The following is a 16,014-nucleotide window of genomic DNA, read 5'->3' as shown; positions in this document are numbered from 1 at the left end:
AGTCTGAAGAACTGGAAGCAAGATCAGTTTCATTCAGGTGCTGTCATTTGATATTACTGATTTGTAAAAAAAACCCTCTTACATCCTGAATAACAGCAACTGAAACCAAGACCTTTAGGATTTGAAGTTAAAAGGCATAGCACAGAAGTTCTAAAACCAGCCCTTAGGGAACTGACTTTGTTTCCCTTCCCAGTGTTACTCTCAAACCTAATGAACCGCACAGAGCTAAGTTTTGATGCTAACCCATCATTATGCTCCATGTTGGGTAGACAACATCACCTGTCCAGTCAGCTCTGCCACGGCCAAAAGTGAAATTCCCATCTGACACCTTGGTGAAAGGCCAGACTGTGGCCCTTGCCTCCTTTAATTCTTTATACTCGTCTGTGTAACTCTTGACACTTCCTGCTTCAAAATGGTCACTTGATACTATCATTATATTTAGAACCAAGTCATGAAGCAACTGAGCATAGCTGAATGTGAGTGAACATACAAAGTGATCTTCTGCTCTCAGATACATAACAAGAGTTTGAAGAGCAGTGCTGTTATTTCAAGAAAGAGAAGTTTCCTTCTGACTAATGCAGAGTTTTGGAACTTAATTTGAGGGAAAAGAAGCCTTATATGTTTGTAACAGAATTCCTCTTCTCTGATTTGATCTTCTTCAGGTTATCCCCAGAGAAAATAATCTGTATGTGAGAAAGAAAATGTGGGCTTGTTCTTATTTTTCTATCACACCAGCAATTTTCACTGCAGCTTAAGTTAAAAGTTAATTTTCTTCTGCCATAAGTTGATTCAAAGTGGTTTGCTTTACTATTTTGAACTCAAAGAAATTAAGTGTAGTATTAAAGAGAAGGAGTTTTCCTTCCCTAATAACTCTAAGGATGCAAAATGGAAAGCTCAGAAAGGGAGGCTGCAGTCTTCAGCAAACAACTAAGGTGAAACGGCTTCCAATTAGAGCACCCATGAGTAACTCCAGGAATAATTAATGGAAAGATTCAAAGGCACTCAAAACTTTTTAAGTTTCTTTGAGATAAAAAACCCACTTTATGTGTTCTAAATATATTTTGGTCTATATGAGAGTTGAATAAGGTCAAAGCGGGACAAATGGATACTCTGAATCCAACAGGCAAACAGGACCTCAAGCGGATTGACTCTGGTAGTGCAAGGCAGGAACACTGAGAAGCATAACCAAGAACCTACAGCCCCAGCCTTAAGAAAAAGAGTTTTTGCCAAATGACTGCTGAGAACAGCAAGAGGCACATTGATGCAAAACTCTTAGGGGTAACACTAGATGAGCCAGTAGGGACAGGAACAGCGTTCCTTGTGTTGGGCAAGAGCTGGGGAATAAGGTGGAGAAGGCAGTGTCAAAACATTGTGTATCTTTGAAATATTTAAAGGATGAGAGTGAGGGGAAAATCAATTTCTCTGTCAGAATGTCATGAATTTATTGCCTTCTACATTCTCTTCTAGGCTAGGAAATATTTGTAGGGGTTTTGACCAGGGTTCTGAACTTTGGCCACAACAACCCCAAGCAGCGCTATAGGCTGGGGACTGAGTGGCTGGAGAGCAGCCAGGAGGAAAGGGACCTGGGGGTACTGATAGATAGTAAGCTGAAGATGAGGCAGCAGTGTGCCCAGGTGGCCAAGAGAGCCAATAGCATCCTGGCCTGTATCAGGAACAGTGTGGCCAGTAGGACAAGGGAGGTTATTCTTCCCCTGTACTCAGCACTGGTCAGGCCACACCTTGAGTGCTGTGTCCAGTTCTGGGCCCCTCAATTCAAGAGAGATGTTGAGGTGCTGGAACATGTCCAGAGAAGGGCAACAAAGCTGATGAGGGGCCTGGAGCAGAAATCCTGTGAGGAGAGGTTGAGGGAGCTGGGCCTGTTTAGCCTGGAGAGGAGGAGGCTCAGGGGTGATCTTATTACTGTCTACAACTACCTGAAGGGGCATTGTAGCCAGGTGGGGGTGGCCTCTTCTCCCAGGTAACCAGCAATAGAACAAGGGGACACAGTCTCAAGTTGTGCCAGGGTAGGTATAGGCTGGATATTAGGAAGAAGTTCTTCCCAGAGAGAGTGATTTGCCATTGGAATGGGCTGCCCAGGGAGGTGGTGGAGGCACCGTCCCTGGGGGTCTTCAAGAAAAGCCTGGCTGAGGCACTTAGTGCCATGGTCTAGTTGATTGGTTAGGGCTGGGTGCTAGGTTGGACTGGATGATCTTGGAGGTCTCTTCCAACCTGGTTGATTCTATGATTCTATGTTTTGAGAAGGACTTTATTATCCACTTATTTCCTTTACTTTATAAAGGTGTGGGGGTTTTTGTTTGTTTTGGTGTGGGTTTTTTTGGTTGGTTGTTTTTTGGGGAGGGGGGGGTTTTCCACCATTTTTAACACAGATATTTGGAAGAACCTTGTAGAACTTGGTTGGGGAAAAATACTTAAATTGTGCTAGTTTGCATTTAATCATTCAGGCAGTTTAAGCACCAGTAAAGCTGTGAGGATCACAGCTCTGGAATCAGGTGGTGAGAGCTCTCTTCTTCTAAGCAATGTGTTTGAAAGAAGAAAACCCTCATGTTGTCTGTGCAGAGGTGGCACAGGGGTTTCCTCTGGCCTCTTTTGGTGGTTGTTTTGTTGAGAGCCACAGGGATGTGAATCCAGAGGCTTCACGCGGATCATTTCTACCTGTCCTAAAAAAAAAAATCTCTCTTCAACCAGATCCATGTTGAGGCCTTAAAAAAAATAATGAATTGCATGTTACCAGAGAGAAATCTGGGGATAGCTTAATAAATAACTCCTGATGAATGTGAAATATTTTGTTACCAAATGTGAAGCAGCAGCATAAAGTCGAAAGTAGGGACTAAGCTGTAGTGAGTTATCATGCAGCAACCTGAAGATGCCCACACACACGTTTTGGTTTTACTACAGCAGTTCAGTAATGAAAGTCAAAGGAATGCTGGATTTCTTTGCAGGACTGCTTTGACTTGCCCAGAGAGTTTGAATCGTTACTTAGGAGCCATGGGAGTTTGAGCTGAAGATAGGGTTCTTTGAAGGTTTGTATCTCTGAAGGGACAAATGAGCTGTGTGGTAGCAGCTGTTCTAGAGCACTGTCTCTGAAAGCTGTGTGGGTTAGTAAAAGGCTTTCCTTTGGTTGAGATTGGCAGCATCTCCACATTCTGCAGAGGTATTACCCAGGCTCTTAGTGCCTCTATGAAAGAGATGGGGTTCTGTTGTTCAGAAGAGGATTCTTAGTTTTGGGGCAAGAGGAGTTGCATTTGAAATCAAGGTGAAAAAGCTTTCCTTGAAAGACATGAGGAGCCTTTGATCAAAGATGGAGTTAATTTGCACAGTAACCTCACGATGCTTTTACAGCACATTGAAAAGTCATTCTAGATGAGGAAATAAAATATACATCCAGCTAGCTCGACACAGCCTGGCCTGGATCCAGGATTTTCTGTTCTATTTTTGTACACTGTATGGGGTTTTTAGTGGCAGCCTCCCTCCAAGGGAAGTTTTGTCTGTCTGGTAGTTGTCAGTGTTGAGAGGAATGCTTGGTGAAATTGTTTCACTAGAGCCTTGATGTGTTTCTTCTAGAACACTTATTTTGGATAAAGAACTCCCCTCTCTCAAGATAGGAAGAAACTCCAGCAGGTCATTTGGTGGGAGCTTTTCCCTCACAATTCAAACCTGCAGTGAAACTCTTGGGGTACTGCTATAAACCGCAGTGAGCAAATGCAGACGGTGCTGTCCACTGGCATCTTCCTCTTATTTTTCTCTTTGGAAAAACTAAAATCCACAGATTCTTTGGGAATATCCATCCAGTTCTGCATAAACCAGAAGGCTGATGTGATCAGTGCCAATGCAGAGCAGTTACAGCAGTGACTGCTGCAGCCGTGATGCTGTCATGCACTGTCTGCATTTCCCAAAGCTGAACACTAAATGATGTAAAATGAGGTGAACTCGAGGAGGGAGGAGTAGCAAAAGAAGCTGAAGAGAGTTTATGCCCCACAAGTTTTGTTCTGAAGAAAGTTCATTGTGAGTAAAATGAAATCTGGCAGCTGCAGGGTGAGCCCTGGAAATTTAGCCTTGTCATAGCATGAAATTAATAACTCTTGTGCAGCACTGAAAGCAAGGAATCATCTTTGTCATTTCCTGAAGTATAAAAATCTTCTCCTTTACCCTAGTTCTCCAGGGAAAAAGAGCCTGAGTTCAGCACTGCCATAATCCACACAGCAGATACATCTGAGACTCAGTGTTCCAATGGCTGCAAAGAATTAGGGAAAAAATAAAGTAAGAGCTCCTTTAATTTATGAAAAGAACCAACATAAACTTGACTTCCTCTTGGACATGAGCAAAAGCACCAAGGCAAAATGATCTTACCAATGGGAAAGGATTTCAGGAAAACTGAGGCTGCAGTGTCTCATTCAGCCAAGCCACAACTGAAATACCCTGAGATATACAAAGAAAAAATAGTTTTTCACAGAAAAAGCTAACTAAAAAGCTTATGGAAAAGAAAAAGGGGGGAAAAAAAAGTGGGTGGAATATGAACTTCCCAACAGCCTTTGCTGTGCAAATCTGAGCTTTCAGGACACGAGCGGATGTGCTCTCACTCCTGAGGGTTCATGTGGTGGTGTTCTTTGCAGAACAATACATTTGTGAGTTATGGTCTTGGAATGCATTAGCATAACCTTGTTGGCAAACATGGGAACAGTTGTGAAAAACATTGGTTCATCTGGACTGTGTGGGCTTCAAAGTGCTGGATGTTGTGCAAGAATTGATGAAGCAGGATGGGCCACGGTGTAGAAGGTGAAAGCAGAATGCCTAAGACGCGTGGCATGGCTGCATACCTGCTGTCTCATCAGCGCTGCACCAGGGAGTCCTGCTCGGCTGCTCGAGGGAGCGCTGCTGCTGGCAGCTGTGGCAAGCCTCAGTTCCTTGAGTACTGTGTCCAGTTCTGGGGCCCTCAATTCAAGAAAGATGTTGAGGTGCTGGAACATGTCCAGAGAAGGGCAACAAAGCTGGTGAGGGGCCTGGAGCACAAATCCTATGAGGAGAGGTTGAGGGAGCTGGGCCTGTTTAGCCTGGAGAAGAGGAGGCTCAGGGGTGATCTTATTACTGTCTACAACTACCTGAAGGGGCATTGTAGCCAGGTGGGGGGTGGCCTCTTCTCCCAGGCAACCAGCAATAGAACAAGGGGACACAGTCTCAAGTTGTGCCAGGGTAGGTATAGGCTGGATGTCAGGAAGAAGTTCTTCACAGAGAGAGTGATTTCCCATTGGAATGGGCTGCTCAGGGAGGTGGTGGAGTCACTGTCCCTGGGGGTCTTCAAGCAAAGCCTGGATGAGGCACTTAGTGCCATGGTCTAGTTGATTGGCTAGGGCTGGGTGCTAGCTTGGACTGGATGATCTTGGAGGTCTCTTCCAACCTGGTTGATTCTATGATTCTATGATTCCTTCTGTACTCAGTATCTTAAGGATTTCCACACCCAGTCATGTGGAAGTGAAAAAACCTTGAGCAGATGAAGGCATTGGGTGCACACTTAAAGAACTGGCTTTTGTTTCTTTTCTGATGGTGCTTAAACTAATTGTTCATTTTGGGTTTGAAAACAGTTCTTTTTCTAGATATTTTTCCTCATTATCCTGTATTTCAGAGGGTTGGAAGACCTAAGAAGGAAAAAGTTTGACTGAAAATTGATTTCTCACTCCAAGTTTCAGGCAGATTTATTAACTGTAGAATGCTCCTTCCTTAGCCCTATAATGTGTGACAAATCACTTTCTGTTCTCACACATCAAATCTGAAGGTGTGCCATGGATAATTTGGAGGATAATAGGAGTGGGGGGGAAAGGCAAATGGATGAGGATTCTGCAGCTGTCTTACCTTTTGTTGTCCAGTGAGACTGCTTTTGCAGGTAGATGTCCTGATGTGCCCTTTGGAGTGTCAGAACTACAGGATTTTGTTTATTTGCACTACAGTTTCCATGCCTTCTAAAATCAGAGAGCACACAGAGTGCAGGTGCATGCCGCTTTCCTTGCTCTGAAATCTGTGAGTGGGTTTTGTGCTGGATCTACTTCTCTGACCTTCTTTTCTTTGGTGTACAACAAAGCCTTCAAGGCTGTTCTCACAGAAGCTGTTTCTGTTTGTCTGCCCATGTATTTCATACGTGCTCTTCCTCCTGAGTCGTTTGTGTGAGCATGCAGTCAGCCGCTGCTCCCACGATGATGGTGCAGAAATGTTCCTTCTACCCCTGTGGGCGCTGTGCTGCATGGCACAATGATACTGTCACAGCTTGATTATGAAACCCTCCCCCTGTTTGTGAGCCAGAGCTGTTAGCCAGGGAGCTGTGCTTCCCCTAACCTGCACAACTTGCATCTTGGTTCTGTGTGATGCAGCAGACCACCTGGTAGCCTGGCAAGGCCAACCCGGGCACCGTGTATGATGGAAAGGCACTGCTGGGGGGCTGCTTGGCAGCAGTTCTCTATGGTCCTCCTTGGTGTTTTGCTGCTTTAGTGGCATCCCACACACCACTGCCTCCTAGGTGCAGATGGCTGCTCCATGCCTTTTGTGCGAGGTTCCCTTCTGGCTACACCAAATTTAGAGGCCTGACTCGCCTCTTCCTCAGTGCCCACATGGAGCTTCTGCCTGGACTACAAACACTGATCAGTCTCTTCCCAATAGCCTTAGAAATGAATCACTGTCACCTGGGTGTCATCGGGGCTCTGGGCCCTTCCTTCTTTCCCACCCTCCAAATACTTTCTGTTGCCTTCAACACCAAATGTGCTTCTTGTTCCTCTGGACTGTGTGGGGGTTTTGTTTCGGATCTGCTTGTAAAGAGAATTGTTTGCATGTCTCTGGTTCACTGAAGCACCAGATCTGTAAAACGTCTTTGCTAACAGCACAGCTGTAGCCTGCATCCAAGCTCACACTTTTCCTCTATTAATGCTTTTTTTTTCCCCCCTCCTGTCCAAACAATTGCAGTTTGTGCTTCTAGAATACTGCCAAATTATCACTTTCTAGACCTTTGCCTTGGGTTTCACATCTACTCTTTGTTAAATGGGCTATAGACTGCTCTTAAGCTCCACCTCAGAGTTTGCTTTTGCCTCTCTCTCATCATTATCCACTCTATGGTATATGTGACTTAGGAGATCATCTTCTACCTATACGAAATTGTCATTGCTTTCCTTCCTTTTGTGGTGCTTAAGTATTTGGGAGCATTTCCATGTGCCATCTAATACTAATTTTGTTTCCTTAAACACATCCTCCAAACCCTTCTCAACTCCAATCTCAAGAGTAGTGAGTGTTGTGCTAAATTAAGTGAATACCAGATAGTGTTTGTTTGCTCTTTGCTGCTTCTTACAGATAGGTTGTAGAATCTGACAGGGGGGCAGGTTTGGAATGCTCCACTGGTTCTGTGTTTCTGCAGTCCCCAGCAGGATAGCAGATTTGGTATTAACTTCCTTAGGCTTTATAGGCTGTTGGTTGAGTGGAGAGTGTGGATCTTTGAAAGACAATAACTCTTGTTTTCAACAACAGGCTTGGACTATCAAGAAGTTGCTGGTCATGTTCAGTGTCTTCTGGGCTGATGCAAGATCTTTTGGGGTGAGGGGTTTGATCATGATTCCTACCCTAATAAACTGTTGCTAGGAGCACAGAATGTACTGGAGAAGACCTTACTCTTCAGTGGACATTGCTTCTTTTTGTTTCTATTGCCTTTAACACATTGATCCACTTGCAGAGGGAGTGTTTGCTTGCATTCCTCTCCAGAGTACATCCCACCATCATTTTCAGCTTCATTTTCTTCTTTAGTTTAGCACCATCTTGCAGAGATGTATGTGTCCAGTGTTTCTGGAGACCACAGTGATTCCATAAGGACAAAGAAAAGTATTTCCCATGGAAAGAAAATGCTGTGCAGTCTTGAGTGTCTGAGGAAGCACTGAGTGGAAAGAGATCCCTGCCATTAGATCAGTTTATTTTTAATGTGCTTGCAAAGTCTAGAGAAGGAGCAGCCCACTGCATGCAGACTTTACCCACGTCTGCCTTCAGAAAGAGTCTGGAGCAGTCCATAACCACAGGCAGTATAATTGGAAGGTTGCTGTGTTTTGAAAAACCACAAACACTGCAGGCTGTGACTGCATTTCCTAGATAAAATTCAGCACTGCCACCTGATCTTTGTGTGCAAGCACCAGAATTTTCCTATGAGACTGCAAACTTTCAGAAAGCTTTCTGGTTTTCAAGCACTGCCTGGAGTGCCCTGCTCTGTGTAGCCTTGGTTTTTCTCTCTGCCTCACTGGAGACGGATCTTCTCTGGTCATAGAGTTGTGATTCCTCCTTGTCAAATGTGAGTTTTCAGTTGAGTGCTTGAATGACTATTTTGTGAAGAAGCCAAGTTTCTGACTGATGTAGTTCAGCTTCTGATCTGGGTCTTATTTTTAAAGAAAAGAAAGAGTTTCATCTGAAGTGCAGTCTGTGCTCTTCCTCAGCTCCTGATGGGAAACAGGGCTTCCCTGTCATCTTGAATCTGTCAAGCATGGAACGTTCATGGGGTTCTTAATGACCCAAGTGCAGGTCCTTGTTGGACCTCACCCCTTAATCCTGTTCAGATCCTTCTGGAGATCCTTCCTACTCTCCAGCAGAGCAGCACTTCCACCCAGCTTGGGGTCATCTGCAAGCTTACAGAGGATGCCCGCAAACCCCTTGCCCAGATAACTGATAAATATATTAATGAGAACTGGTTCCAAAAGCCTGGAGAACATCACTTGTGACTGGCCGCTGACTGCATTTACCTCCATTCTCCACCACTCTTAGCACATGGCTATCAGCCAGTTCTTCTCCCCATCCAAGCCACAAGCAGCCAGTTCCTCCAGGAGGATGCTGTGGAAAACACTGGCAGAAATTTGGCTCATGTAAAGCTCTGGTTACTGTGTTAAAATTAGCCTTCCAGTGTGGTGTGGAGTTGAGCTCACTCCTGCTGGGAGGCATCCTCTGGTAGTTTGGATGGGCAGGGACTCAGGTGGGGATAGCTGTTCTACATGCTCACTATTCCCAGCACCTTCAGGAACAGGCATTTGCTTTTAGGAACACTGGGATTTTGGAGTATCCCACTAATTCAGATTTACTCACATTTTTCTGAACTGCTGGATGTTGATATAATACAGGGGAAAAATCCACCAATATTTCTGCTGTACAGTACTCAAGGTGTGGCCTGACCAGTGCTGAGTACAGCAGCAGAATAACGTCCCTTGTCCTGCTGGCCACACTCTTCCTAATACAGACCAGGATGCCATTGGCTGTGTGGCCACCTGGGCACACTGCTGGCTCATCTTCAGCTACTCTCTACCAGTACCTCCAGGTCCCTCTCTGCCTGGCTGCTCTCCAGCCACTCGGTCCCCAGCTGGTAGTGCTGCTTCGGGTTGTTGTGGCCAAAGTGCAAAACCCTGCACTTGGCCTTGTTAAATCTCGTCTCATTGGCCTCTGCCCACCCATCCAGCCTGTCCAGGTCCCTCTGCAGGGCTCTCCTACCCTCTAAGAGATCCACATCTGCTCCTAGCTTGGTGTCATCTGCAAACTTACTGATGCAGGACTCAATCCCCTCATCCAGATCATTAGTAAATATATTGAACAGGACTGGGCCCAGCACTGATCCCTGGGGAGCACCACTAGTGACAGCTGCCAACTGGATGTGGCACCATTCACCACCACTCTCTGGGCTCTGCCATCCAGCCAGTTCTTGACCCGGCACAGAGTGAATCTGTCCAAGCCAGGAGCTGCCAGCTTTGCCAGGAGCTTGTTGTGGCAGACAGTGTTAAAGGCTCTGCTGAAGTCCAGGTAGACTACACCCACAGCCTTCCCCACATCCACCAGGCAGGTAACCTGATCATAAAAGGAGCTCAGGTTGGTGAGACAGGACCTGCCCTTCCTAAACCCATGCTGGCTGGGCCTAATCCCTTGGCCATCCTGTAGGTGCTCTGTGATGACACTCAGGGTGACCTGTTCCATGCCATTGCCTGGCACTGAGGTCAGGCTGACAGGTCTGGAATTTCCCACTTCCTCCCTCTGGCCCTTCCTGTGGATGGCATCACATTGGCAGCTTCCAGCCTTTGGGGACCTCTCCAGTGAGCCAGGACTGTTGATAAATGATGGAGAGTGGCTTGGCCAGCTCATCTGCCAGCTCTCTCAGCACCCTAGGGTGGATCCCATCTGGTCCCATGGACTTGTGAGGATCCAAGTGGCTCAGCAGGTCCCTTAATGCTTTCTCCTGGATTGCAGGGGGACTATACTGGCCCGTGACTCCATCCGCCAGCTCAGGAGTTCTGCTGTCCTGGAGACAACCTGTCCCACTGTTGAAGATTGAGGCAAAGAATGTGTTAAGCACCTCTGCCTTTTCCTCATCCTTTGTCACTATATTCCCCTTTCCATCTAATAAGGATTGAAGGTTGTCCTTGCCCCTTCTCTTGCCACTAATGTATTATAGAAGCATTTTTTATTCTCCTTAAGAGCAGTGGCAGCCTAAGTTCTAAATGGACTTTTCTCAGGTTTTTTTTCCTACAAGACCTACCAATATCCTTGAACTCTTCCAGGGATACCTCCCCTTTTTCCCAAAGGTGATGCACCCTCTGTTTTATCTTTAATTCCTTTAGCAGCTGCTTGCCCATCCAGTCTGGCTGCCTCCCTCGTTGGCTTACCGTCTGGCACAATGGCACAGCCTGTTCCTGTGCCTTCAGGAGTTCTACCTTGAAGTAGGTCCAACCTTCCTGGACCCCTTTGTTTTTAAGTGATGTTTCCCAAGGAACTTTCCAAGTTAGTTCCTTAAATGAGCTGAAGTCTGCCCTTTGGAAGTCCACTGTGGAGGTTTTGTTGATGCCTCTCCTGCTTTCACCATATATTGAAAACTCTGTAATTTCATGGCCACTGGACCCCAGGCAGACTCCGACCACTACATCCCCTACCAGCCCCTGTCTATTTGTGAGCAGCAGGTCAAGCAGGGCTGCCCCCCTGGTAGGCTCATGTAACAGCTGAGATAAGAAGTTGTCCTCCACACACTGTAGGAACCTTCTAGACTGCCTCTTCTCTGCAGTATTGAAGTCCCAGCAGATGTCTGGCATGTTAAAGTGGCCCACAAGAACAAGGGCAGGTGATCTTGAGGCAGCCTCCAGCTGCCTAAAGAATAATAACTCAACCTTTGCTTCCTGGTAGGGTGGTCTATAACAGACTCCAAACAGGATGTCAGCCTTGTTGGCCTTCCCCTTAATTCTCATCCACAGGGACTCAACCTGATCATCCATAATCTCTACCCCCATGACATCCAGAGCATCCCTAATGTATAGGGCCACTCCTCCACCCCTTCTCCCTTGCCTGTCTCTCCTGAAGAGTCTGTAGCCATTGATTACAGCACTCCAGTTGTGTGAGTCACCCCACCACGTTTCTGTGATGGTAACATCATAGTTTTCCTCTTGTTCCAAGGCTTCCAGCTCCCCGTTTGTTACCCATACCATGTGCATTAGTGTACATGCACTTCAGCTGGGCTGCTGGTTTTACCCTTATCTCTGGCCTACCACCCTCAGCCTCCTTTGGTTTGTCTCTAGTACTGTTGTGTTTAACCCCCTCCCCCTTCCAGTCTAAAGCCCTTTCAACAAGCCCAGCCAGTTCATGTGCTGAGGTCTTTCTCCCCACTCAGAGTCAGCTGTACCCTATTTGTTTCTAGCAGACCCAGGGCCATATAAAGTTCCCCAAGGTCAAAGAACCCAAAATGTTGTTGGTGGCACCAGCCTCTGAGCCCCTTGCTGATCAGGTATGATTTCCTATTCCTCTCAGCAGTCCAACCTGTGACTAAAGGTACAGATGAAAAGATTACCTCTGCCTTCAATCCCTCAACTACTTTTCCCAGTGCCTTGAAGTCCCCTTTGATTGCTTTTAGACCTCTGGTATCACTCAAGAGGTGTCCATGCCTATGGTGAGGAGGTTGGAGGAGATGACCTCTGAGGTCCCTTGCAACCTGAGTCATTCTAGAATGCTGTGAGAAAGGATCATTTTCAGCATTGTTTTTCTTCTTCCAACAAAGCCTCTCTGGTTGGTTCTTTTTTCTTCCACTTTTTTAACAGGCTTGTAGCTTTTTATCTCTGAGGTCCCTTCCAACCTGAGTCATTCTAGGATTCTGTCAAAAGGATCATTTTAAATGTTGTTTTTCTTTTTCCAACAAAGCCTTTCTGGTTGGTTCTGTTTTCTTCCATTTTTTTAACAGGCTTGTAGCTTTTTATCTGGACTTTGGCTCGTGGAGTGTTTCAAATACCACAGCAGTAAGGGATGTCAGCACACTTCAATTGATTCTAAGTGTATTTTAGTCATGGTGCATTTTCTACATGTTAATATGTACCACCTTAGCAGTTCTGTAAGAGTTTAATGGGGTAACTATTGGGATTTTTATTTCCATTCCAATAGAAGACAGCATTTTGGGAGCTTTTTGACAAATGAAGCTGGCATGAGAATATCATTATGAGAAGGTATTTCTATAATATATAACTTTCTGCTGCTTTTTCTCTGCAGTCTTGCCAGAGTTCTGTAGTGAAAGAGACTTTTGTCTCGGGATTCTTCTTTGCTAAACTCAGTGAAAATAGAAACAAAATCATAATCATTTTTCACTGCTGTGGTTCTTGTGTTTGCTGTGCTCCAGAAAAATAAGGGCCACATAGTTGAGCATTTCAGATTTGGAATTTTAGACTTTTTGTGTTACAAATAGAGTGAAATTTGACTTTTGCAGAAAGTATTTGGTTTTGATGGAAAAGACTTAAATAGGAGGGTTTTCACCTGGATTAATTAATGACATTTACCTAGATGAAGGTAAGGAATAACACTTTCAGGTTGCAGCACCTTTCAGTGAAGGGTATTCTGGGTTTTGTTTTGCTGTTGTGTAGTTTTCTGACAATGTCATAGAATCAGTCAGGGTTGGAAGGGACCACAAGAATCATCTAGTTGCAAGCCCTCTGCCATGGGCAGGGATACTCTACCCTAGATCAGGCTGGCCACAGCCTTATCCAGCCTGGCCTTAAGCACCTCCAGGGATGGGGCCTCAACCACCTCCCTGGGCAACCCAGTCCAGCCTCTCACCACTCTAATGCTGAATAACTCCCTCCTCACGTCCAATCTGAATCTCCCCACCTCCAGCTTTTCTCCACTCCCCCTAGTCCTGTCACTCCCTGATAGCCTAAAAAGTCCCTCCCCAGCTTTTCTGTAGGCCCCCTTCAGATACTGGAAGGCCACAAGAAGGTCACCTGGGAGCCTCCTCTTCTCCAGACTCAACAGCCCCAACTCTTTCAGTCTGTCCTCATAGCAGAGCTGCTGCAGCCCTCTGAGCATCCTTGTGGCATTCTCTGGACACACTCCAGCATTTCCACATCCTTCTTGTAACAGGGGCTCCAGAACTGGATGCAATACTCCAGGTGGGATCTCAGCAGAGTGGAGTAGAGGAGGAGAATCACCTCCCTTGACCTCCTGGCCACATTTCTCCTGATGCAGCCCAGGCTCTGGTTGGCCCTCTGGGCTGCAAGTGCACACTGCTGGCTCATGCTGAGCTTCTCATCCACCCACACCCCCAGTTTTCTCTCCTCAGGGCTACTGTCCAGCCACTCACTGCCCAGCCCGGATTTGTGCTTGGGATTGCCTTGACCCAGATACAAGGCCTTGCTCTTGGTGTTGTTGAACCTCATGAGGTTGGTTTGTGCCCACCTCTCCAGCCTGTCCAGGTCCTTCTGGATGGCATCCCTACCCTCCAGCCTGTCTGCTGCACCACACAGCTTAGTGTCGTCAGCAGAGTTGCTGAGGGTGCACTCAGTGCCTCTGCCCATGGCACCCACAAAGATGTTGAACAAGACTGATCCCAGGACTGATCCCTGAAGGACTCCACTTGTCACTGACCTCCACTTGGTCATGGAGCCATTGACAGCCACTCTTTGGGTGCAGCCATCAAGCCAGTTCATGGTCCACCCATCAAACCCATGTGTCACCAGCTTGGAGACCAGGATGTGGTGCAGGACAGTGTCAAAGGCCTTGCTCAGGTCCAGGTAAATGTCACATTGTTGTGGGATTCCTTTTCAGGAATCTTATCTTTGTCACTTAATTTTCCTTCATTTTGGCAACAAAACATACAGCTAAATCATGTTGAGTACTTCTTTTGAGTGGATTTGGGATGCTAGGGCTTGAGTTTTAGGACAGTGACTGTGCTGCAGTTGTTTCCTGATCTGATAACTTAGGTAGGTGAAGGTAGGGGTGTTTTATAAATAGGTCCCTGCCTTTCTCTGCTGTGATGTGTTTCTAGTGCTGAATCACATTTAGGGCAATGATAATTTGGGATCCATTAATGCTCATGGGCATCCATTGCTGCTTTTGGGTCTTATGCACAGAATGTCCCTGGCAATTCCCAAGTTTTAAAAACAAATTTGCTGTTATTATATTAGGACTATGCTTAATGTGATGTTAGAGCAGCCCTTGAGTTCTGAAAAGCCATGCAGTGTGGATTAAGTGAAGCAAAGGTGTGACCTCCTTGCTCTCTACAGCTTCCTGTGGAGAGAAAGGTGCCAGTCTCTTCTGCTTGGTATCCAGCAATGGGATTCATGGGAATGGCTCCAGCCTGCATTGAAGAAGATTCAGACTTGGTGTTAGGAAACATTTCCTTACAGAGAGGGTGGTCAAACACTGGAACAGGCTTCTTAGACAGGTGGTCAGAGCCCCAAGCCTGTCACTGTTTAAGGGGCATTCGGACAGTGTCTTTAATAACTTACTTTAACATTGGTAAGCCCTGAACTGATCAGACTGTTGGGCTCGATGGTCATGGTGGGTCACTTCCAGCTGAAATATGTTCTGTTCTTTGCACTTCATAGCAACCAGTACATCCCTGCTTGTGCTGGACAACAGTGTCCTGCCGTCCAACTTCCTTACCCTCTTCTCCCAGGCAACAGCACCCCTCTATTGCCAGAGCTGTGAATCAATCACTGCACTCTGCTTCAGGTCCTTTGGTACTTGCAGTACTGAATTTACACATCTTCGTACAGATGGTGTGTGCTCTGAGGAAGGAGTGTGGCCCTGATTAAAGGGACAGCCTGTCTTACTTTTTGAAATAGTGCCAATATTTACACTTACATGTTGTCTTTTTGAAAAGGAGATTGTCAAGGAAGCCTTAATGGAGGAGCAAAAGCGAAGCGAAAAAGCAATTGAAGCTGCAGTGAAAAGGACAAGAGAGGAGCTGATGGAGTATATTCAAGAGCAGAAGCGGGTGAGTTACCACTGGCTCTTTTCATTCAGTGAGAAATTGAAGTTGATAAATCCTGAAATCTGTCTTAAAATACGTAAGAAAACAGAATCAGGAGTTAAGTCTTCAGATGTGTCGCTCCTTTTTTCAAGCCATTTTTCACTGGGCTGCATTTCTTCTTAGGTATTTGTAGAATTTGAAGGTGACCATAATGCCAAACCCAGGAAACCAGAAATGAGTGCATCAGTTGAACTGTACAGTATTTCTTTATGACAGTAACTTAAAGATGGGGCCCAAATGCACTCTGTCAGATTCCCATTGGTTGTTTAGCCTAGAGAAGTGGAGGCTCAGGGGTGACCTCCTTGTTGTCTACAATTACCTGGAGGGACATTGTAGCCAGGTGGGGGTTGGCCTCTTCTCCCAGGCAACCAGCAATAGAACAAGGGGACACAGTCTCAAGTTGTGCTGGGGTAGGTATAGGCTGGATGTTAGGAGGAAGATGTTGGCAGAGAGAGTGATTGGCATTGGAATGGGCTGCCCAGGGAGGTGGTGGAGTCACCGTCTCTGGAGGTGTTGAAGCAAAGCCTGGCTGAGGCACTTAGTGCCATGGTCTGGTTGACTGGCTAGGGCTGGGTGTTAGGTTGGACTGGATGATCTTGGAGGCCTCTTCCAACCTGGCTGATTCTATGAGTTGGGGGTCACTGACAGCATTGCAGTGTTCACAGCAGATGCTGGTTTATGTTCACAGATGAACTCTACTGTGCAGTTTGCATGCACACAAAGGCCATTCA

The 16,014-nt window shown here is 46.2% G+C and overlaps 1 protein-coding gene across 5 annotated transcripts in view; it reads left to right on the top strand.

Annotated features, from left to right (window-relative positions):
* CCDC91 (coiled-coil domain containing 91) overlaps positions 1-16,014 on the top strand; it is a 106,403-nt gene that overhangs the window by 59,118 nt on the left and 31,271 nt on the right. For all 5 annotated transcript variants that reach the window (XR_010302070.1, XM_064142275.1, XM_064142272.1 and 2 more), the window contains exon 12: positions 15,134-15,247. Coding sequence is in view for 4 of the 5 variants with exons in the window: in XM_064142275.1 (XP_063998345.1) it covers positions 15,134-15,247 (114 nt within the window). In the remaining variant the exon portion in view is untranslated. The remainder of the gene's footprint in view (positions 1-15,133; positions 15,248-16,014) is intronic.

The sequence above is a fragment of the Pogoniulus pusillus genome, chromosome 4 (assembly GCF_015220805.1).
Source record: "Pogoniulus pusillus isolate bPogPus1 chromosome 4, bPogPus1.pri, whole genome shotgun sequence".
Taxonomy (NCBI): domain Eukaryota; kingdom Metazoa; phylum Chordata; class Aves; order Piciformes; family Lybiidae; genus Pogoniulus; species Pogoniulus pusillus.
The sequence above is the reverse complement of the archived record's forward strand: the minus strand, read 5'-3'. Positions and strand labels throughout refer to the sequence as shown.